Source organism: Vanellus vanellus (assembly GCF_965231255.1).
Source record: "Vanellus vanellus genome assembly, chromosome: 25".
NCBI classification, from domain to species: Eukaryota; Metazoa; Chordata; class Aves; order Charadriiformes; family Charadriidae; genus Vanellus; species Vanellus vanellus.
The window spans coordinates 4,209,756-4,234,339 of NC_138930.1; the positions used below are offsets into that span (position 1 = coordinate 4,209,756).

Sequence of the window (24,584 nt, forward strand, 5' to 3'; positions counted from 1 at the left end):
TTCAAAAAACATGAAGTCTATATTCCAAAACTCAATGGGAAAAGAAAGCAGAACCTAAGCAGCCGGATTTTCAAGAGTACTCGGTAGCAAACGCCTCCTGTTTTTCTCCCTGGGTGGTGCTGTTCACATTTTAAAATCTGGCCACATACACTGAATTACACCTACACGTGTAATTATGTTTACATACAAACGTATAAACACACATAAGTCAGTCTGGAAAGGAAGGTGAGCAGTGTCCCAGAAAACGAGCTCCAACCCACTCCCGGCAGCAGCTGCTACTAAGGCTGCAGATTCGCAGATAAAAGCCGCGGGAGCTTCTAGTTGCAGAACGGCTCGCTTGGGTTAAGAGTTGTAACCCCGCCGAGTCCCACACAGCTGTACAGCTGTGCTTCTAGCAACCTGCCACCTCGAGTGACCCTTGGAGGGACACGATTAAAAACAATTAGACCTTTAAAATATTTCTGCTTGATAAGTATTATCCCTAAAATACATTTTCTGTAACATATGGCACGGACAGAATACACAATGGTGTAGCAGATATACTATACACAAAGACTTTTCGATCACTGTGCATTTGGCATCATCAGCTTGACATACTTTATGTGCTAATTATACACTCACTGTGTCAATAATAGATTTTTCAGGTCTTTTCATAATTAAATATATATATATATATTTCTTTGGTATTTCTTGGGTAAGCCAAGCCCTGTGTTCAGGTGTACTTATTAGAAGATGTAAATATAGACGATTCTTTTGAATTGGAAAGCCAAAATATTTTGCTCGGGGAAAAAACCCCAAACCCCTGAGAATCTTCTCATATCTCCATGCTGCATAATTTCAGCGAGTTTGACAAGCCTCTGCCCACCAGCAAGAGAGACAATCCAAACCCCCATCGAAAAATATCTGTAGTACACCAGTGTCTATTCTCTGCCCTGCATTTGCATGGCATGTTATACAGACATATACACAGCGATAACGATAGGAAGCTTTATTTTCTGAAGGCTTTTCAGTTCCCTTGGAATAATTCCTGGCCCCTGAGCTGAGATATCTGCAGGGCTACATACCGTTGCTGGAGAGGAGCGTGAAGTATGTGACAGAGAATGTCTAGTGTTTTCCATCCCCCCATGAATGAGATAGGCTCCCGAGCCGGAGAGGATCGGACTTCCCCCAATGTCCATGGTGATGCCCACCATGTTGTGAGAGGGAATGGCTGTAGGAGAGGATGCCGCTGTAGTCACCTGAGCTCCACCTCCCTGCGGTTCGAAGTAGGATGCTGCGCTGCTGGGGGCGTAAATCTGAGCTTCGGTGTTGTAGGAGTAGGTGGCTCGTCTGTCAAAGGAACAATAGTGTCAGGAGGTGGAGAGGAGCTTGCAGAGCTCATCTCATGGACAATAGCTTCCACAATCTGGATCACCCTTTAAAAAAAACCCTCGACTCCACTGTTGGTGGGATTTGCTCCATTGAAATTGAACCCTGCGCTGTAAAAGTCACTCCTGACAATGTTAATCAGTCCTGTGGCGGCCCTGGAGCAAAGGCCCACAGCCACGGCCAGAGCAGAGCCCAGGAGTCGCCCTGCAGCCACTGCAGGCAACCTCGGTGCAGAAGGCTGAGAGCACCCTGGAGGGCAGCAGGGGATGCTCAAAGCAGGGGGCACAGCAGGCAGGAGGAAGAGGAAACCTTACAAAACCCCCTTTTTCCTCTAGCAGTCATGCTCTGGTTCCTAAAGCCGCCCCACCTCACCCCATAACAGGCTGGGCAGAGGAACACACGGCACCCTTCTATGTAGCAGGATTCCCTGGAGAACAGTCCCTCCATGAGGACACCACCTCCTCCAAGGCTGGAGTCTGGCTGAAACTACCCCCAGGCACACAACGCAGCATGTGAAATGGTTGTTCCTCCTCTTCCTCCTTTTAACGGCGGGCAGCAGCCGCAGCAGCGCCGGGGCGGAAGGAGCCTGGGAGGACCGAAGGGCTCAGCCCAGCTGGGAGGGGAACGGGGCTCTGCTACAGCCAACAAGAGACTCTTACATGGTTCCATTGGTATAAACAGCTTCTCCTCCTTCCACATACTGGACCTGGGATGGATATACGTGCTGCACGGATTGCACCTGAAACAAGCATCACAAACTCGAGTTACGGGTATGTTATTGCCCAGGAACGGCAGGAGAAATTGCATATTCCATCCTTAAACAACTTTCACCCTTACCTTGACATTTAGGCTTTCTTTTTAAAAGAAAAAGAAAAAAACAAACAAACAAACAAACCCCCCACATGCTTAGGAATCCCAAAGGACGTATTTATTTTAAAAGGTCATATTGAAATAAATAAATAAGTAGCTGCCCCATGAGCAGTGGAAACAATGGAGCTGGGTTTCCTCTGCACACGTGTCACAGGGCTGGTTCTCCGCTGACAATAAGGGTGAGCTCATGCTGCAGCCTTTCCTTCAGAGAGGAGGTTGGCGGTGTCCATCTGCACCCCAGCCCCCTTTCTCATTGGTCTGGGAGGGATGTAGTTGCCCTCTGACAATTTTTTTTTTTTTTTCCTGAAACTGAGCAACCAAATAAAAAATTGCTAGAGGAAAAAGTCAAGAGAGTCAGACTCGCTGTCCCCATGAAGCAGCACCACATATGCCTGGTTTCTTAGGAAACAAGGACTGCAAAAGGCAAAGTTCAGCTAAATAAAAACACTTGCATGGCTCTCTGTCACCTAACCTTTCTCTGAAGCCACATGCAGTCAGTACATTTATTTGTGTAATTATAAACAATCCCAAACACTTTGTCTCTAAAAAAATCTTTACAGAGGAGGGCTGCTTTGAAACTGCAATTAAAAGCATCCATCAAATCTTCAAGTGTATGAAAGACAACTGCTACAGCAAAGGTTCTTTCAAAACTTTAAATATCTTGAGTTTCTTTTGCCATCAGTCTCAGAAAGGGAGAGATGGAGAAAGCTGCTCTCGCTGATCTCCAGTTCTCCAATTGCACACAACTCTTTAATTAAGATGTTTCTAAGCAGATATCTGGCACAGTTTCAAATGTCATGTGGGAAACGGGGTCCTGTTGACACGGGGGGTCCCCACGTGGTGTCTCCCCCCAGAGATATTACCTGTTGTGGAACCTGCTGAACTCTGGGAACAGAGATCTGCTGCATCTGCGCTCCTTTGGGAGCGGAGCCTGCTGCTTGGACCAAAACCCTCTGAAAGAAGAAGATACAGCGACAACCACTTACTTTCAGTCTGTGACACCAGCGGTTAGGCATTCTCTTTCAAACTTTCCTGGAGAGCTTGCCTCCTACTCCAGAGGCAGCAGTACCCCACTTAGCGTCCCTGCGGTCCTCATCCTTCCAATGTCACCCGCACCGGACACCAGCCTGAACTCAGTACCCTGAACCTGGGAAAAGCTGGATGCACATTTTCTGACACAGATCATCTTTTAAGTCTCCACACAAGGAAATAACAACAAGCAGATGACTGATGAGAGGAGCTCAACATAAGCTTCAGTCGCAGCTAAACAAGAACCACTCCTCACACATTCACATTTTCCTCCTGTGGCTGCAAAGTTTCTCCTCTTATGGCTGCGATACCAAAGCACGCTCTGCCTCCTGCAACAAGAAATCGCAGTCTCCGAAGCACCACAGCCCTTACAGTTTCTACCGGCACCAAAGCTCAGACGGTTCTGCACCTCTCTTCAGTGCCACCGAGGGCACAGAAACGCTTTGTGGTGCCTTGCGGTGGTCACTCTGTCCTCTCCCCTGTCATTTCCACTGTCCCCTGCTCTTTGTGTTACGCTTGGCATTCAGTTTGAGGATGGATACGTATCTCGTAGAGTGCTCAGCACCCAAAACAAGCGTGGGGATGTGGTGGATGGAAAGAAACGATTCAACGAGGCCTGTGGGAGCAGAGCCGGGGATACCGGCACAAGAGTAAGAAAGCAAACATTCAAGCCAAAGATCAGTATGGCCTTTTAACTGATGAGGACCTCTTCCAAGGAGATAGTCATCCTCTGTGGCTTGAGGCTTTACAAATACCCAGCAGATTGGGCCAACAGAACAAACACTGCAAAACAATCCCATGGGAATCTAGAAGAGACCTTGCCAATTACTGGTTACCTTATACATATATATTTATGATTTTTAGCCCTCTGACACGCTCCCAAGATGTGCTTTGTAACCAGCCAGAAATTCTATTCTAGCAGAATTATAGGAATATGATAATCGGCCAGATTTCTTTCTAGGCAGCCTTACAACACCAGTTCCCAGACTGACCTTTGGTAAGTCTGGATACATAGGAGATCCTGCAGCTGAGATAAGAACAAATACACTTACTCCAGCCATCACTTTGTCCATTTTCTCTCCAAAAGAGGCTGTAACCAGTGCACAACGGGAACATTACCAGCCCCTGTTCAAGTCAGGCCTTGGCCACCTACATCAAAGGCTCAGAAAGATCTGTTCCTTTCTCCTACTTTTACCCGTTCTCTGTTATTGCTTTTACCAAACACCACATCTCCTTTGGCACTGCTGCCCAGCTCAGCTACTCCTGTCATTTGTCACCGCCTGTCCGGTTGCTCCTACTACCTTCCAACCAAAAAAATTAATCATCCCCAACCTGTAAGATGAGGCCATCCTGTTCATACCGCCTTTGCTCACACTGAAAGGCAGACCAGCGATCAACGACACCAAAGCCTTCAGCCTCACACCAGTCATGCTGCCAGTAGTTCATTCCTAGGATTTTCTTTGTGCTGGTGAGGACGGAAGGCTCTGGACGCTCCTCCTCTTCAGCAATATTCCACGATCCTCTGGGTCTTCCTTAATCCATGGAGCTCCTCTCGATACTCCGTGTCATGACGACAGCACCAGCGAAGGCTGGAGGGGTAATTTCATAATCCAAAGCCGAAGGGTTTTCTAAACCTCTTTAACATGTTGTCACAGTCAAATTCACACTAATGACTGATGACCCCTAAGATACTTGACACCATTGATCAGCGCTATCCACCCCATGACAACACGAACAAGAAATGTCACTCAGAGCAACCGAAGATGGGAAGGCTGCAAGATGACAGCGAGCTGGCCGACCACACACCGAATCACGCGACGCAAATGTCCAAGTCTCCCGGTGAAACGAATGCTCCTACTAATTCACAATTTTCAGTTGTTCCTTTTCATCAGCATCCAATGGCAGCTACTTCTGCTCACTTGGGAATGGGAGAGAAGGGTGTAGCTGAGTTACACCCACCCATCCTCTTATCCCTTCAGTTTCCTGTGACAGAAACTTCTTTTGATAGTTCCCCAAATGGCATAAAAAAGAACCAGTTTTACTTAACCCTTCCCATTTTGCACTAGGTAGTTTTCATTCATCAGCTGAAGTTATCATTTCTCTCCTATCAGGAGACCTCTCAAGCACATCACATTCACGTATATGAATCACGAATCATGAATTCCCCCTCCCCAATTTAAAATGTCAGGATCCACCCACCAAAGGAAGAGAGCAGCACGTGGCTCCTCCACCCTCTCCCTGCGTTAGCACTCCCCCACCTCTTCTCTGCAGAGCTCGGGACCGTACTTGCAGAGACGCCTTCAAGGACAGTTTCATTTTCTCCAGCACCAAATAATGACAATAGGACATTATACTGAAGCAAACACCAAACTGGCATGACATGACTCCCTTGGGTAGCTAAGTTAAAATCTAAATCCCATGTTTTAAAGCTTGCGGACCCGTAGGGCTAACACACTGAATACCTATGGCTTTTACCAACACAAACTCCAGCAACAGGTTCTCCCAATACCTCAACAAGCTGATTAACAATCCTCTCCCCTATATTAAAACCCCAGATTAAAATACATCCGCCAGTAAAACAAGTCTCTTTGCCATGGAAACGGCCTTCCCAGTTGTGCGTACGTTACCTGCTGAGACGCTGGCACTGGCTGCACTACCGGAGCTTGAGCTGATGCAGAAGTGTGAAGTGCCACAGGAGCTGCTGAGTCTGATCCACCCTCTGAACTCTGCATGCTCACTGCTGGGGAGAGCAGAGCGCAGGTCAGGCAGGGAAAGCACAGCTACGCACCGCCGCAAACGCCCCAGGGACCCGCGTCGAACAGGAACAAAATCCCAGTGGAAGATCCAGGGGAAGCGCTAGGAAGGAAGGTAGCTACCTTCCTACACGGAGAACTCTTTTTTAGTCTTGCAGCTAATTTTAATACAGTATTATATTAAGAAAAAAAGAAAGTTGCACAATTGTTCCACAGAAAGGAGAGGGAAGGAACAGAAAATGCACTTCTAAATATAACCCAAAAGTAGCGTTGGAAAATTATTGTGTCATAGTGAGGATAACTTGAGATCTGGAAGAGTAAGAGCATGTTTTAAAAATCATTTTTTCTCCCCCTCTGCCTTATCATGTTTTAACCACTGAAAAAAAAATATATTAATCAAATCTAAGTACATGCCTGGAGCTTAGCTAATGCTTTCCTTTGGAAAGTGGGGTGGTCAATTTGGGTTTACAGAACCACAGAATGGGCTGGGTGGGAAGGGACCTTTCAAGGCCATCTAATCAAACCCCCTGCCATGAGCTGGGACATCTTCAACTGGCTCAGGTTGCTCAGAGCCCCGTCCAACCTGACCTGGAATGCTTCCTGGGATGGGGCAGCCACCGCCTCTCTGGGCAACCTGGGCCGGGGTTTCACCACCCTCACAGTCAAGAATTTCTTCCCGATATCTAGTCTAAATCTTCCCTCTTTTAGTTTGAAGCCCTCACCCCTCGTCCTATCGCAACAGACCCTGCTAAAGTCTGTCCCCAGCTTTCCTGTAGCCCCCTTTAAGTACCGAAAGGCCACAGAGTAAGGTCTCCCCGGAGCCTTCTCTTCTCCAGGCTGACCAACCCCAACTCAAATGCTGTCATTTGGCAAGTGGGGTGGTCAATTTGGGTTTAGAATCACAACCGATAATCAACCATGAACAGCAGAAGAACAGCGACTCATCATCATTTTAAAACCCACAAACCACCCCTACAAAGAACCCTTGCCCCAAAATCCCATCAGCGTCACCCAGCTCCCCAAACACAGACACGCCATTGCCCTCCCGTCCTGCTCCCACGCTGCCACCCTACGGGGCTGATGCCCTCAGCACCTTCATGTCACCTGGGTCCCCCTGTCCCAGCACTCACCCAGCGTCGCTCAGCCACCTCGGGAAGCATCCCAAGGGCCATGCGGGAATGGCCTGGGGATGGAGAGGCGGCACGAGAGCAGGGCTCTGCAGCACAGGCTCTCCATCCCCCGGGTCTCCTCGCTCCCCTACAGCACTGTCCCGGCACTCGGTGTCCATCCCCCGTGGGGCACAGGGCACGTTACAGCACAGCCGGCCGAGGGACACCGAGGGTTGCTGCGATGGTGCTTCCCCAGAGCAGATAATGTCATTTTGGGGTTTTTGATGTAATATGGAGGGGTGGGGGAGCCTTTTTTTCTCAGTTTCTTGTGAAAGTTCCTGTTTAAAAAACTATTTTAGGAGGGTTTCTGCTGTCACTTCAGAACCAAAAGATTCAGAAACATCCAGATTTTGAGCAGTGTCATTTCTCCTTTCTCAGCCTCGCTGCTGAGTGTAACCTAGCCTCCAAATAACAGCGTGAAATCTGTTCTATTTCCCTTCTCCATCCAATATTTAAACTTTTCCCCTCAATCTTGTGCAAGTTAAGAGGCAAAAGGAAAAATGAGAAGTCGAGGGACACCAGACCCTGCTCATTTGAGAGCTCTTTGTGGCAAAAAGAAATGCAAGTTACAAAAGTTACCCGTTTTTTCTGCTTCAGCCACTGAAAAAAAAAAAACCAATATTTAAATTCTTCACAAAACAGGTTTTTAAGATTTTTTTGCCAGTCAGTGCTGACCCCATATTCCCACACTACCCATTAGCAAATTACACCAATTACTCTCCTGACTTCCCCGAAACCCCACAGCTTGCAAGTGATTGTCTTTCACATTATTTTTCTTGCATCCAGGAAAAAAAGAAGATACAGAGCCCACATAGTCACTGCTCCAAAGACAGCTACCAGATTAATTTAATGACCCAGAAACAAGGGAAAGAAATTTAGTCCCTATTTATCAGCCTTCATGTCCCTCAAGCCCGCAGCAGACGTGCCCAAGGCCATTCCCTGCAGCTCCCCCGGACGAAGGCAGCCGCTGCTACTCCCCATCACTGGTTTTTAGCCAAAACATCTTCATGTGATGATACCGTCTGCAATAGCACTGTGGGATCATGAAAACAATAATTCTCGCAGTAAATTAACCAAATAGCCCCCTGCCTGTTCCAGCCCCAAATTTTTTTGCAAGGAAACATTTGGCCAGCACCGCAAGGGAGGCAGGTTTATAAAGCTCATGTGAAGATGCTCAAGGAGAAGAGAGGGGTCACTTTTAGCATATATATTCTCCTAACTTTTGCAAGGGCGTTTCATTGTCTATCATTCGTGCCCCAGGCTCCAGTTCACAGCTTTCTAAGGGTTTGCGAGTGGGAAAATAGAGCACGGTGAGGTTACAGAAGAAAGTTGGCTAAGTGGTCAAATATATTTTAATGTCCTATTTGAGAATGGTTCTGGCAGGGTGAGACCTCGGCATTTCAGGTCTACAGAAAGTGTAGTTTTCAACTCTAGTTATAATGAGAAAAGAAGACTCAGAAGCAATGCTATCTCAAAATTGCCACCTACTCAGCTCTGCTGATAAATTTGTCTTCTGGTTTCCCTCTGTGACCGAAAGAGACCAGAGAGAGGCATGCAGGGTGGAAGATGAATTGTCTGCTGCCAAAATAAATCATCAACGCTATTTTCAGATTTGTTACAAAACGCAGGCTCCGTTAATGATGACAACCAAGCCAGACACAAAGACCCCGATGAAATCTGCAGCTGGTACTTCCAGACAAGGTAGACAGCCACAGAAGTACCGGACCGCCGAGGCACACATACAAGACTACTTATTATTTTGTTTATCAGTGAAACATCCCGGATAAAGAATAATTCATTTCCCATTAAAGCCATCCTGCGCTTCCTGAGAATTGGAGAGACAGATAAGTGTGTGCCATCTGCTAACGTTAATTTGCGCTGATGAAAAGCTGACAACGTAAACAGAATTCCTACGCTCTGAAAAACCACCGCAAGGTGCTACAAAGCTTTGCCGACATCCTGGGAGCGGAGCTACCAAGGGAGCCGGCACCCGAGCCAAGGCTCCAGGTGGATAAAGCACTGGCTTTCAAGGAGAAGAGGAAATACGGCATCCGAAGCCTTGCTCTTCCCTCTTCTTGGGAGTTGTGCATGTAAAGTACGGAACACTCTTGGAGCTCCTTAATGAACATCGGCTGCTGGAGCTCGGCCGTCTGCTCGTGCAGCAATTTGGCAGTTCTGCCGCATCCCTAAAGCCCGTGAAAGGACTCACCCCTCTCCTTCAACCTCATTTTTCACCTGCCACAGCGGAGGAAGTTTTACACTGTTCTTGATCATCCTCTCCTAACAGAGACTTAGTGGCTTGAAAGTGAGCCCTCCTGTTTCCCAAAGATCCAAAATTTGCTGCCTGCCTCTTAAACCCCGTCTAAGAAAGAGAGGTTCACCCCAGCCAAGCTCACTTCCCGCTCCCGCCTGGGGAAGAAGGCGGCTGTAGCTCTCTCATAGCTCAAGTGACCGACAGAAGCTATTGAAAGGTGTCTCGTGGCTTCTGACAGCCGGTGAAAGCCTGACAGCTCGGCCGCCCCCCGGTACCGGGGACTTTACACAAACTGAGAACCTAATTAGTAGCCTACAAAGCCGTTGGTGGGTGACAGAGAGGATCAGCACCCACAGGTGACTTTCTCAGCTCAGGGCTCCTGCCCAGGTTAAGGAGAGCAAAAAGACAATTATTTTTGCCAGGGGAATGAGCAGACAGGACCTGACCACGTATAAGGAATAAAACTGCGGTGAGAAAGTGCCTTACTCAGATATTGGTATTTCAGGTAGAGACAAGTTTAAAACTCTGGTTGCTGAAGGCGGCCGGTGATGTCTCGTGCAGCATCACGACCATGGAAAGCATCGCAGAAATCTGGATTCCAGATTGCATCATCACCAAATGAATCAGGCAGATAACGAGGCTGCTGCGCTCTGGAAACCTTCTGTTTACACACAGCTATCTCGGTATCCAAGCAAACAGCTTGACAGGAAAGGAAATACAGAAAAAACTAATAACTTCTGGGTGCTATTTCTGGTTCTGCCACCAGCTTGCTCTGTGACCTTGACCAGGATGCTTCCCCTTCCCCGCATTTCAATTTTCCCACTCCTAAAAAAGCCACAGTACTCCCGTAGGTAAGGTATTTTTCAAGCACTGGTCTCGGAGGGCTGTCAAAGTCTGGATGCGTCCGAGAAAGAGAAGTAGTAATATTACAAGCCTCGAGGGCCGATAAAAACTCCAATTGTCACCGTTTCATTCAGAAGCCACGTTGCCTTCATGTAAATAGCCTCGCCTTTGTTAATCTCTCCTGCCTCAACCAGCTCCAAAATGCTGGGGAAACAGAGATAAGAGGAGCATTTCAAAGTGTTTTTTCACATTCAAGTTAGCAGCGAGAGGGGGGAGAAGAGGAGGGGAGAGCAGAAAGGTAACACACCGCTTTCTCCTGCGCGTCGCCTCCGAGTGCCGAGAAGGGAAAGCAGCAGCATCTTCTGGACCGGCTCCCAAGCTCCCAAAAATGGTTTGGGAAAGCAGGAGGGCTGATGCGAGAGCCCCCAGGAGTAAGAAGGGTGCCCCTGGGCGCTTGCTCTGCGCTGCAGCCGAGCTCTGCCATCCAGGAGATGCGGAAGAACTGCAAGTATTTTTCCACAGAATGTTTTAATATAAACTATCAGCTCCCCAACACTCAAACAAAAACGTTTCGGAGTTAAACGCCGAGACCTTGAACATCTAATAACTGCTGCTGATTAGAGCCAGAGCAGGGAATCTGCCCCAGGGAAATATTTGGTTTATTTTTCTCTGGCGCTCTGGTCCTCGCTCCGCTCCGCGGGACACGCAAGCACACGGCTCAGCACCCGCAGCCACCCCGGGCGGCTCCCGGGCTGCACGGCAGAGAGGATTTAAGCCCCTGCCTTCCTCAGGCCCAGGGTCGCTTCTGTTGTAACTGCGGCCAAACTGATGTTTTTATACTAGAAGAAAATGTCACCATTTGAAGTGAACGTAACTCCCCCCCCCCCCCCCCCCCCTCCAACTTTTATTTTTTAAGAGCAGCTTTACGTAAATGAGGGATGGGACAGGCACAGCATTGGCTCACACATATGTCTTGTATTCTGATGGTAATCCTGGGAGATTGATACGGTTTTGTATATCTTTCATTATTTTCTTTTATTTTATTATTAATATTTCATTAAATTAGTTTAGTTCCTTCTAAGCTCGTAAGTCTCTCTCCTTCCTCTGCCTCTCTCTCTGAAGAGGGGTAGGGGGGAGCATCTGTCGGTCCCATCTGGGCTGCCCCACCTCCCCAGCAGCCAATTTGGCCTAAACCACGACAATATCTTTATTTTTGGAAGGTGAAAATGTCAAACATATTAGCTACCCTACACCAGCAACCAGTGAACGCCTTTTTTTGACCCACAATAATCCCACAATCATACTAGTGTTGATTCCAAAATACTAAAATTGTTAGTTTCAGTGAATCACTTGCTCATTTGAAGACGAAAGATATCATAAACTATTTTACTTAATTTGCTTCTCAAAGCTTACTTGGTCATCCTTTGATCTTACTTAAACTTTTAAAATTCCTTTATTACACCCTTTTTTTTCTGGCAGAACGTTTGAAATCGATTATAATACTGGGACATAAATGAGGGAAAGAAAAATCTTCAATGAGCTGTTTGTTGTTGTTTTTAAGAACAGGCAATAGTTCTACCTCTGGGACAAAGTTTCTCACAGTTATTTATATTTACGTTTCCCAGTAAACCTTTTGTTATTACCTCTACTGTCCACTGCCCCTCCATTTGCCATTTGTAAATGGGCTTAACAACTTCTTCTCAAAGGGGATTTAAATGTGGGGCATAAAAACCTGCCAGGGAAAACGACTGCCTTGAAGTACAGGAGTTCAATGATAAATCAGATTTTTGATGACCGAAGGATGTACTTCATGGCTTTCATTCCAAATTAAGATATAAAGGCGGAAACAGTTTCTTTTTCCAGGTGAACCTGCTATAATTACGCTTGCCTTTTCATTAATGAGATTCAGCATACCAACAGCCAGGGCGCTCAGCTGCGCACAGTCTGTGTTCCAAGGTTTCTTTGTTGAACGGATCCTGGGCTGATCAGGGGGTAAAATAACCAGGGAATCACAGACGGTCACATTTCCATATACAAGTTCATGATACAGCTATGAATTTTTTATAGATATCTCCTGATATCTGGTATTTTACCAAAAATAATGGGAAGCTTTGTAGTTTAATTAAATAATAATAATTTTAAAAAAAAAAAATTCTCATTCGCAACATTGACCTGGCAGGATCAAAATTCAAACCCAGATTTCTGCTTTTTTTTAGTGGTTGGTTTTGTGCATTTTTTGCATACTTTGAAAGGAAAGCTTACATTTAAAAATAGTTATTTGGTTCCTGGAACTTTTATTCAGGTTTAGTTGGCTTGGAGCTTAGATAAATAGGAAAACCAGAACAGCAATAACTGAATTCAGAAGAAATAAAAATGCTATTTATCCATCACGTTCTATACGGGCTCTAAATGGTATTTTTTCCCCTGACTACAGAAAAAGGAACTATGGTTTTTACATTTAATTGATTCGCTACCGAGAATCGTCAACGCTCTCAAAAGTGACTGAAAATAATAAAAGGAATGCGGGGAATAGCAGATTTTGACTTTCTTTTCTAGCAGATGCACACAATCCATCAACTTCATCCACCACACTCTATGCCACATTTATTTTACTAAAGAAAACCTTCTTAAATATTTTCCATTTCATTCGGCCCTTTTGGCTTGGTCTCTATTTAATAATTTGCCCTGAAAAGGCATTAGTTGTGTTTTAACCAGAGCATAGAAAGGAAGTGTTTTGTCCTCTGGAAGAAGAAACTTTTTTATTTGATGTGAATGAAAATGCGATCGAGTGAATTACACCACCTTAGAGCACAACTAAGGCAAAGACTTGTATGGAGCCCAGCCTGCTCCCTGCCTCCACACGCATCCTTTATCCCCGCTGTGCACGTCTCCAAAGCATGATATCTCCAAGAAACAACAGGCGTTCCCCTGACATTTCAATTAGGAAAATATTAATTATTTTTTTTTTCCATTGCCCATAAAACTCAGAAGCCGGAGGAGCACACGAGCAGGCACTTGCAGGTGGCCCGCACGTGGCTCGGAGCCGAAACCAAGAGCCAACCGTGATTCCATCTCACCCATCTGTGAACCCAAAGAAACTCTTTGCTTTCGGATGGCTGAGCCAAAGTGAACCTGCTTTACCAGCATCCATGTTTAGGAGTTATCTTTTCCTTCAGACCGTACAAGCGATGCTCGGAGAACAAAGCTCCCAACACGGCTGTTAGCAGCGGGCGCAGCTCGAAGCATTCGGAAGTCTGGCTGCTTAGCGCCTGAGCTTAATCCTTGTCCAAAATGTTGTACAACTGGCAATCACGATGCTAGCCTGACTTAGGAGAGCTACAGTATTTCCTGTGGTTTTAACTGTTCAAAAAGCCTTGGAAGAAGGAGCCAGGAAACGCGGCGGCAGGTTAGGACTGGACAGAGTCTTGGCTCATCCAAACCTTGGCCTCAGCATCAAAACCCCTCATCCCACGCCGGGGACAGCCCCTAACGCCTGCAGCCACGCGACACCGAGCCACCCCACAGAGCCTGGGATGCTGCGGGACACTGCCCCGCATCCCCGCTAGCAGCAACAAGCACTCCTGTACCGTTTGCATCCCGAGGGCTGGAGCGGCGTTCGCCTTTTGCCACCCGCCCCTCCGAAACCAGCATCCCTTTCCAGCAGAGGCTGGGGGAAAGGTCTGGGTCATCTCTGTACTCCGAGGAGCGTGACCGTGCCCTCATCCCCACTGCCGATGAAAGCCAGTTCTTCCAGACTAACAGGAGCTGGCACTTGAGCCGGCTCATCTAAAGAGTGTCCTGAACTGCGTGTCGTAACCTTTAGCCTTTTAATAAGCGGTGGTAAGTGGAGGGGATGGAAGGGGGAAGCAAACATGACAAGGAACTTGATAATAAGCTGATTCTGGAGAGGCTGCTTATTACATTGCTTCAAAACGTTATAAACAGAGAAGGCACCAGAGCCTTCCACTGATTAGGTTAAATTAATTTAAAACAGAAGCAAACGCTGCTTGTCTAAGAGTTCTAGTTACCTGGAAACAGATAAACCCAAAACACGCGTTTCAAGGGCAGCAGGCAGTATAGCTGGTCTTTTTATTTTTTTTTTTTTTCTTTCAGAAACCTGCTCCTCATGGAAAAATACAAATTTGGAAATGGCTTTTATTAGCAATAGTTAATAATATACCGAAATACAAATATACACTTAGTCTTTAATTAGATTTCATGGAATCAAGTCAAGTAATAGATATACATGCACACACACAACGGTTGTGTAACAGCAGTGCACTAATCTTTGCTGTTTCTTTAAAAGTAACTTTCCGAGAGGCAGAAGAGAGCGAGGAATGCATCTGTGCTGGCCCTATAATTTGGAGTTTCCTTAAGAGCCAGCTGAGGCTGAATAGCAGAAGCCGCGATGGTTTAATGTTGCTGGCAGCAGCCTGTGGACAAATCCCACGTGTACGGCTCTCAGACCCAAACACGGGTACAGGAACGTTGTGAACCTCCCCCACCCACCCCCCCCCGCACAAATACCTGTCCCATTTTTTTTATGGGTTAATAAGACGAACACTCTCCCGGGTGTCAAAAGCCTGGATTCCTTCAGATCTGAAGGATCCTTTCTGGTGCTCAGAAATACTGAGGCCAGCACGCAGCCTATTTACCGCCCTGCTGCATTTCACCCTCAGGCTCCCACAGAGGTACCTGCTCGAGTCCCGCCTGTCCGCTCTTAAAACATCCAACAGCTTCCAGATTTTTAGCCTAGCACAACCCTCTCAACAAGCGCTTGAAACTCCTTGTTTCTTTCCTATTAACTACTGTGACACACGCATCGGCGCTACCTGGTGAAAGCGAGCACATGTTCTGAGCTCAAATTATTAATTTTCCCATCTTTTAAATAGGTGCGCTGTAGGGGTTTCCCAGGGTCGTGATTCAACAGGGGAAATACAGTGTGTAAAGCAAAAATCTGGCAGAAAAGGATTTCAAAGGTTCCTTTCTAGGACAAATCTTAAAGTTTCAATCGTCAACCAAACCAGAACATCTGGTTATTTTGCCCCTGAAGACTGTAGCTCTGCTTCTGCATGTTCCCAGCCTGATCCCAGGTACCAAAGTACAGCTAATCCTCCCCCGACTGAACTGGGTCTCATTTTGGAACAAGGAACTGCAAACCTTGGTGCTCGACTGTGTTTTGCAAGACCTGCTTTTAGAGCTTATCCTATGTCAGAAAGCTATGGAATATGTCACTTATTTTAAATTAATTCTAAGAGATCAGCTCAATTTAAACCTGTATATTCATTAGCCATCATTTTTCACTCGTTTAGACTAGACGATCCTTTCAGTGGTCTTAAGGCCAACCAGCCTTTTGACAATTTAAGTGTGAAGTAGGAGATTTGTTGCAGTATTTCATTTAGATGTGGGGCAGCGGCAGCAGCTGTTTCCATCGTGCCTATCCGGTGAACAGCAAATACAGGAGTAACCCCTGCCAACACAATATATTGTTATTTATTTATATAGCGCCATTCACAAGCATTGTGGTACTTAACAAAGTTAAGCAGAACAAGCCGCAAACATAAACCGCGGCTGTTCAGAGAAGAGACGACTTCATCTCAGATTTTACAGCAGCAGTAAGGTCAGTAAGTCAGTCAGTCAGTGCTCCAGAGATCTCCAGGAGAGATTCCACCATGGGGTGGTCCGACACACAGCACGAGGGGATAAACACAGGGGTGACGAGTGTAAGTGTTGCTGTGGATTTGTACTGGGTAGGTTGAGGAGCCAGAAAGGAGAGTTGGAGCAAGGAGAGAACCATTAAGTCATCACTTTTCCCTCTGAAAGGCAGCTAGTGCCCAGGAGGAGGAGGAGGAGGAGGAGGAGGAGGAGGAGGAAGAGGAGGAGGGCTTGTTTGCTTTGTCCTGACACTAAGGGCAAGTTTCTTTGTCTCTCAAAGGTCTACATGAGCTCTGACTCCACCATCCTTCTGCCTGCACACGAGATGCTCTTCCAGGCTGTGCTAAAGCAGCACGCTCCCGGGGAGAATTGCCCTGACCAGGGACTGGTGTTACTGGGAGGAACCACCACAGAGGTCTGGGCTCTGCTCATGCACTCACCCTGCACGTGATGGTGCCACACCAAAACATAACATCATGGGGACATGCAAATTTTTCTCGTAAGAGTTTCAGATTGGCTGGTTGATGATTCTGCTTCTACATGTGCAGTAAAACTGCCCCGAGCTCCCAATCTGTGTTGCCTAAGTGCATTTGCAAGCGCGCTCATCAGAGCCACGGGCTGGCATGGGGGGGGGGGGTGGTCCCAAAACTAAACTCCCAGTTGTTATTCAACTGTTCCATCACAGTATTCATCGCCTGTTTCGGCATGCAATGGCACAGAGGCAATTGCTTTCCAGATCAGTGCACCGCTACCAGTGAAGAGGGGGAATAAGCCAGGTTTTTTTCCTGTGGAAAGTTAAGGTTCATACAGCCATTGGTGGCTGGTACTGCAGACTCCAGGATTAAACACCACCCCAAACGGAAGACACAAACTATCTAGAGACATGCAATTCTTCCTGGAAAGGCAAAGAAATGAGAGGCTGCTTTAGATCCCCTAGAAAAGCAGTTTGGGAATATGCGCTTGAATATTTTGCACTTGGAGAAAGGCACCGCTGTATTTTTGGTGAAGACAGTATTAAGACAAACCATATTCTAGATGAATGGGATAAGATAAAGGTTGCAACAACTGTACATTGCTCTTGCACTCTCCCAAAGAAAGAGAATTGACTGTTACCGAACTAGAATTAACCGAGTTATATCTTTTATCCAGGCAACAAATTCCTGCGGGCAGTATTTTTGGCCAGGAGACATGAGTGGGTGGCTTTCCGACAGACATCTCAGCCCACTGAACTTTCCATCTGTAGTCTGGCCAGAGGGGGGGGGGGGGGTCAGATAACACCTAGAAAACAAGGGTTTTTTTCCTCCATTCAATGAGTGGGCAAGGCAAAGCTGAGGTTTTAAAAGCTCAGCCCCCAGAGCTGTGCTGACGGATCAGGATCAGTCTATCAACACGAATGGGAAGATTTAAGCCTTTCTGAATCATAAACTAATTGGGGGGGGGAAGGGGGGTGTCCTTAGCCCTAATTCTGGGACTGCCCGGAGGGGTGACGGGGCAGGGGGGACCCCCGCAGGGTGCAGGCGAAGGGCCGGAACGCGGCGCAGGCGGCGGAAGGGGCCGATGGCGGGGGAGGATGCGCTGTTTGGGGAGCAACAGCGGTTGCCAGGGGCGACGCGGTCCCCTCCCGTGTCCAGGGCGCGTTGCTAAGCGACGCGGGGAGCGCTTCCCAAACCAAACAGCCCCATCCCCATCCCCGCCCGCCCGCCCCGCCGCCACCGCGCACTAAATATGTCAGCGGGTATTTTCAGAAGCCCGGGAGGACCCACAAATAATTTCTTTGCTATAGTAACTGCGAGGGGAGGGGGGACACGGGGGGGATGGGGGGGAACTGTGGGGTTTGGGGCTTTGTTTTGGTTTTATTTTCTTTTCTTTAATTGTTAGCGCAGGATAAACGGATTAACAGGCTCGACAGCGTTCTTCAAAGCAGACGCCCAGGAAAGGAACCTCTTCTTTTTTGTGTGTGTGTGTGTGTTTTTAAAAAGAGTATGAAGGAGTTAACCCCTTTTAGAGGCTGTAGCAACTGGTCATTACACAAACCCCCGCGTCCCCCGTTTGCTGCCCGGGGAAGCAGCGCAGGGCCAGAGCTACCCGCAAACACGCAAGTCCCTCAGCAAGTACTCTTTTTTTCAGTGCGTTTTTTAAAATATTATTGAGGAGTTAACCCCTTTTGGAGGCCATAGTAACCGGTCATTACACAAACCCCCGCATCCCCCGTTTGCTGCCCAGGGAAGGACCACACAGCCAGAGCCACCCGCAAACACACAAGTCCCTCAGGAAGTACTCTTTCAACTTTGGGTTTTGGGGTTTTTTTTTTCACCTATTTGCGGATTCCTAGAAGTTCCCCAGCAGAGTTTAGATCCCTTTAGAGCAGGATTTAGCTTACTTAAACCAGGTTTGCTTTTCTTGGTGGTATCTATGAGCCTGGGGAAAGGAATAAGCTCGGGAGAGGGGGGGAATAAGGTTTCGGGAGAGGGCGTGTGCGGTTTTTGAGAGTCCTCTGATTTAATGAAGAGGAGGAACTCACCAGAAGGATGTTTTCTTCTAGTTCCACGAATATGGGAAACTAATTCAAATGCTCTACTTCGCATTTTTTACATTAAAATTTGAGGCAACTAATCACAAGCAAAAATTTATAAACACTCAGGATTTGAAGGGAGAGCTCGTTCTCTGTGCAAATAAAGAATAGAGACTGGCTTTTGTTGGGCTGGTGGAAACGGATCATTGTCCTGGGTGCAGTGGTACGATCTAAAACATAAAAGTTCTGCTGTGCTTGCTAATCATCATTAAGGCCACATGCTGCTGTCACAGTTTCACAAATTCAATAGGAGCAGAATTTGGGCAGAATTTGGCCCTCCAACTTTTAAATCTAAGCTTAGGAGCTTAGGCATTTGGCATCACATCCGTTCACCTTCACAGTGACTAACGATAAAGCTCATCACTGAATATTTCCAAGTGTGGGGTGCTTTCAGTGCTTCCTTTGGCGTTTCTCTACCAAAGGCAGAGTCCTCCAGGGTGCTGCAGCAAAGCACTCACTTCTCTGAGGCAGATATCATGAAAAGCAGATATCACTCATCCACTGGATAAAAAAATAAAAAGTCATAGTACTGGGCACTTTTTAAACAAGCTCTTTCAAAAATTCCATTCTTTGCTTAAGGATTTTTTTTTTTTTTTTTTTTCAAACTATTGCTGACCTCAGCCCCCAAACTACTCCTTGGTCTTCCAGCATTCGATTGCATTTATCTCATTCTCAGGGGGGGACTCGCATGCCTCCTGCATGAGAACAGGAGATCCAGGAACATTTTGAAGGAGGCAGCTGATCTTTCTCTTGTGATGTTCAGAGCAGCATTCAACAGAGCAGATACTCATGCAAGACAGCCAAGAGGTCGGCATAGCCTGGCAACTTGAAAATGACAACTGAAAATCAAGAAATATCGTAACTTGAAGAATCTCCCCAGGAAAGGTATAAATACGCAGCATTTGCAGCTATTTGAGGTAATCTGGTAGCATTTGCACTCATTACAGAAAAAAAGTAAACCCAAAATAAGCTCCTTTACTTAACGGTATCCCCGCATATCCTATTGCCTTATGGTACACTTCAGCATGCCAATCTCCAAGCTGTGTGAGATGTAGTTAAAAGATGCTTTCATGTCGCAACATTAGGCCAAGTAAAGGACTTCAAAAGATAATTCTGGCTGAGAGGTACATCTCAGCCATGACAGCAGCACAGACACATAGACAAACAGTGTGACCAACCTCTTGATAACTCTGGTCTTACTCAAATGCCAGCCTGTGAGTCAAGCCAAAACCCCCTCAGCTCCTTGGTCCTTCCACCAAAATTATTAGTGGCATCTTTGCTGGCATTGCCCCAAGACCTATCAACTCATTTCAGAGTGTAAAAGCAGCTAGCTGCCCTGAAAGAGCCACTTCTTTTTCTTTAGCAAGATGGGCAAATTAAGTCCAAGATTCTTCTCATTCCATTCCTTTCTGCTAAGTGCCCTCATTCCTGATTTAATATGCTAAAAAGTTACCCCTGGGATGAAGAAAACACATTAAAATTGAGAGTTGACACCTCTCATCCCAAGTGCAGATGCTAGTTGGGGGTTTTAGGGTTTGGGTTGCTGGAGTCCTGTTACTCCCCCAGAGCTATGCCTGACAAGAAAAAGGCTTTCCAGCTTTCCACCTTTTACTGAAAAAGTAAAAAGAAGAACCCAATTTCAGAAAGTCACTATTTAAACAGTCAGCCTTCCTTATTTTTATCTCCTAGTGGTTTGTAATCCAACCTTATACTTGGGGGCATTTTGGGCCTCATAGGGGAGGGAGGAGTTTATTTGCAATCACAGAGCAGCTCAATCCCCCCCTCCCCCTTTTTTTTTTTTTCCAAAGTATCTTTCTACTTTTGCTTTCCAGAAAATAAAGGTACATCCACTTCTTGCAAGAAGGAGAGCAATGTTAGAAGTGTTAAGTGTGACTGCAGAAGCTATTTCCAGTCTATACAGCATTTACTGAATGTGCTGAGCAGTGTATTGCAGAGGCTGTGAAATGCTAATGATCAGCAGACTGCTAGAGATACAGTCCTAAATAGAAGAAAAAGTCATTTTGAGAGATTTTTTGCCCATTCCATCTCCAGAAACCATACAAAACTTTTAACACCTCCCTTTGGCTAAAGCTTTCCAAGTTACACTTGAAAAAAAAAGTGAAAAGGAAAAACAGATGGGGGTGGGAGAGTGGATAGAGATGATCCGACAGAGCTAAAATATCCATTAGTGGTAAATTCCACCATCTCCTCCCCTTCCCCTCCCCCCCCGCCCCCCCCCAAAAAAAAAAAACCCAACACCAAACGGGCTGCATGGGTCAGATTCCACCCGCAAACCCAGAAACCAGCTCCAACCACAGTCACTCAGACGGCCCTTTTTATTCTCTTGCTTGTCTAACTGGCTGCTAGGCAACCTGAGCGGCATTGCTGCTCATATGCATTAAGTATTAACTATTATTTCATTCATCCCCCCCCCTTCCTACAAAAAAGCAGCAACCTCAATTCATAGCAGACGGATCTTTTTCCCAAAAGTGAATGCTGGCTAAACTAAGCTGGAAACAGCATTAAAGCTGTGTAAGGGTTGAATATACTCAGTTTACCTATAGGATGCTCTCGATGCAGGTGTTACGGGATGCAGGGGATTTCCAGCACCAGCCACCTGCCCCAAACACCCTCATTAGGGGCTGAAGCGCTAATTTTTGATATACCGGGAGATGTAGCTACTCTGGGCCAACCTCTGGAGGCAACTGCCTCTGCACTGCCTACGCAGGGAGCCTAAAATCCTGATTGAAGCTTAGTGCCCAGAGTGAAGCAATGCAAACATCCCCACCGCTCCTGCTGCATCCAGCCCTTGATGGGCGAGAGGCATCCCTTCGGAGGCAGTAACTCTCCTGTGACAATAACGCCTTAATTTTGCCAGGATGGGTCACAAAGCTGTAAAGCAGGCGAGACGGACAGCAGAAAGGACGCTGTTGCCCCTCCAAAGGGAAAGCGCTAAGGTAGAATTTGAGACACTACACATCGTGCAAAGCTTTCTGCTCCTCTCCCTCCAGGTGAACCAGTTCTGCTCCCATTTGGCAAGTAGCATCCCCCATCTTTGCCAAAGGCAACTCTTCCAGCAATCTCAGTAGACATTTTGCCTGAAGAAACAAAAAAAAATCCAAATTGGGAAGGGACAAAAGAAAGCAGCAGCTGCCAGTGTTCAGAAACGGCAGGGATACTTCTGGTCAGCAAAGAAATTCAGCGACATACTCAGCTCGCTTTGACAGACTGGTCCCAAACTTCGATGACACTCCTGTAATCCAAAGTAATTACCAGAACAACCCTTTTCAACAGAGGAGAAAGGTGCTGCTACAGATAATAAGGCCTCAGAACAACAAATTTTTCACCTGCAGGAAGAGTCCAAAGGCAGGAGATGGAAGAGGCTGCCCACGGCTGCTCTGGGAGGAAAGGCTGCTGCCAGGCAGAGCCCAGCACTCCTCCAGCCCAGTGACATTTCTGAGTAATTACAAAACCTTAAGATCCATTATAATGTTAATTTGCCGGCTAGTTGTTGTGGAGAAGTGTAATTAGATGTTGTGTAGCTACGATGCAGACTGGAAGGAATGCTAAGAATGCCTCCGCTTGCAAACTGAGCAACAGCAGGAGGACCAGGAGGAGCAGAGAGGAGCAGCCACACACCTCTGGAGCCTGGGAAGGGCTCCGACTACGGAGCAGGACCCAGTACCAGAAGGTCCTGGCATCAGACCCTCTCTTCAGATGCAGAAGGCCCCACTTCAGCCAACACACAAGCTGCCAAGCGATGGCAATGCTCAGCCAAGCCCCCCGCAATGAGAAGAAGGTGGTCAGGCGTCCTCTGCTTCACCGCTTTGCACACTCCTCCCCGACGCGAGCATCCTCTCCGGGACGAGGAGGGTATCGCTCCGTATCGCGCCTCACACTGCCATGCTGCAAACAAAGCAATTAGGATTTGCCTCAACTGAGAGCATCCTATTGATTCATGTCACCGTCTTAATTCAAGTTTTCAGGCTGTTTTCTCTAACACAGGCCAGCCAGAAAATGTTTGGTTTTCAAATTATGAGACATTTCTTTGATTGGGGCTGCACCTGTAAGCAACAATAATGGGCTACAGCTGAAGATGACAAAACCTTTTAAAATTAAACCAAATCTCTTTATACACAAGGACTCTGCCCATTTCACAATTAAGAGAAGCAGTAAGTGTGGTTTCTTGTTTATTTGTTTTGTTTTTGTTTTTTTTTTTTTTTTTAACTAATCTCACAGCACATTTGGAACCAGAATCAGACATCATTTCATTTCTGAAACACACCTATTAAAAGGACTGACGGATTTGATATAAATTTTCCTCCACAAAATAAATTGATTAAACGAAAACTAAATTGGAATCCCTAAAGCTATGTAACAGGAAACTTCATGTAGCAGTTTTGTAATTTGCAGGTGGAAATAGAGAAGAGCATTCATTTGCAGTCTGATGCAAGTACCTAGTTACTCTGCAAAATAATATTTTTAAGCTATCAATAGTATCTAAATTATTCAGGGGTGGAAAAAACAAATCCATCTCCACTAGAAAGGAAAGCCATCAGCTGCTGAGAACAAAGTAACTAACCTCCTAAGGCCAAATAATCAGCAAAGCAAATACTAGAAGAAAAGTGCTGCAACACTAGCAAAGAGAAAAGTTTTCTAGGAATACTCTTGCAGTCCAAAACAGGAACAGTATTTTGTAATACAGTACATTTTATATGATCCAGCATTTTACAAAGGAGCTGAAAAGGCAGAGCAAGACGCAACGTCCTAAGCATCACCGCCTTCTGGGCGATCACACGGGACAGTGAACTGACCCGACGCCGTGAGTGCCCGGGCGGCTCAGTGGCTGGGACTCCTGTTTATTCTTTTTTCCCACAGATATTTCAAATGGCAACAGCCTGCCACACTTGTTGGCTCAGGCAGAGTTTAAATGGTGAAAGACCCCCCAGATGAGGCTGGGGGTCTCTCCTGTGCCACTCCATCACCAAAACAGCCCGCGCCACGCTCTTGCGTTCATCTCACCGCGATAACCCGCACGCTCTCAGTCCCTCCTCAGTGAGAGATGCACTGATTTTCATTCTTAAATCACATGAATGAGGTGGAGCGGTGGGGGAGGAATCGGGCCTCTTCTGCCAGGTTCCTGGAGGAATGTGGAACTCCCTCGGCCACCCAGATGTTTGTAAATTCACACAAAGAGCTTAATTAACAGTGCAAGGACTAACAAAACTTGTTATTGTTATAAGCAAGGTCAACCCCCCTCACAGTGACACCACAGCTGACTTAAGACTTCTGTAAAAAGCAGCTATTTTCTTTCAGGAACTATTAAGGAGGTGCACGGACATTGTCCGAGCTGGACACCCGTTCCTCCAGGAGCACCAGTTGAATACTGTGGTTTTAAGTATCCTCCAGAACTGCCTGAAACATTGCAAAAAAACCCCCAAAAACAAAACAACAACAACAAAAAAAAAAACAGAACGGGTCAAAAAGCACAGCGCAAGAAACACTGAATTGCTCTGAACCGTCAGCAGCAACTTCCCCCCCCTTATTCTGCCACAAAGAACAATGAAGATTTGTCATTATACGAAACAGAAGGAAATCAGTCTGAGGCATGAAGAGCCAAGACCCTGCTCCTCTGTGTGGGCTGAGCAGCTTTCAATGGATTTTTTTCCCGTAAGAAAGATTGCATGGGTGACTTGATTAAATCACCTCAAACCGATTCTCCCGTCTGCCCTGCACAGCTTCAAAAGCATCGGCAGAATCAGCCGGCATTCATATTTTCTGGTGGTATTAGGAATTCACTTTTTTTTTCTTTGTAAATTATGAATTGTTTGGCTATTGACCCATTATTGCTCTCTGTTAATTCTCCTTTCATTGACTGAATCGCATAAACCAGTCTTTAAAAAGAAAGCCAGAAGAGACATGCTAACACAAATCTCACCGTTCCATACGGTAAATCCCCTGTTTGCAGCATTCTTCCCCAAACAGACAAAGAAGGAAAAAAAAAAAAAAAAAAAAAAAAAAGACATTTACGAAGGGGAGAGAGGACAGGTCAAAGAGCATTAATTATGGAT

The 24,584-nt window shown here is 46.4% G+C and overlaps 2 protein-coding genes across 2 annotated transcripts in view; one reads left to right on the top strand and one right to left on the bottom strand.

The window, feature by feature from the left end:
* Positions 1-24,584, top strand: part of LOC309681428 (acidic leucine-rich nuclear phosphoprotein 32 family member B) — a 239,592-nt gene that overhangs the window by 87,630 nt on the left and 127,378 nt on the right. The gene's annotated exons all lie outside the window — the stretch shown is intronic.
* RFX2 (regulatory factor X2) overlaps positions 1-24,584 on the bottom strand; it is a 63,126-nt gene that overhangs the window by 25,441 nt on the left and 13,101 nt on the right. Inside the window, exons 2-5 of the mRNA XM_082495543.1 lie at positions 5,895-6,007; positions 3,102-3,191; positions 2,028-2,107; positions 1,065-1,329 (exon numbers count right to left, since the gene is read on the bottom strand). Coding sequence (XP_082351669.1) covers positions 1,065-1,329; positions 2,028-2,107; positions 3,102-3,191; positions 5,895-5,999 — 540 coding nt within the window. The 5' untranslated portion in view covers positions 6,000-6,007. The remainder of the gene's footprint in view (positions 1-1,064; positions 1,330-2,027; positions 2,108-3,101; positions 3,192-5,894; positions 6,008-24,584) is intronic.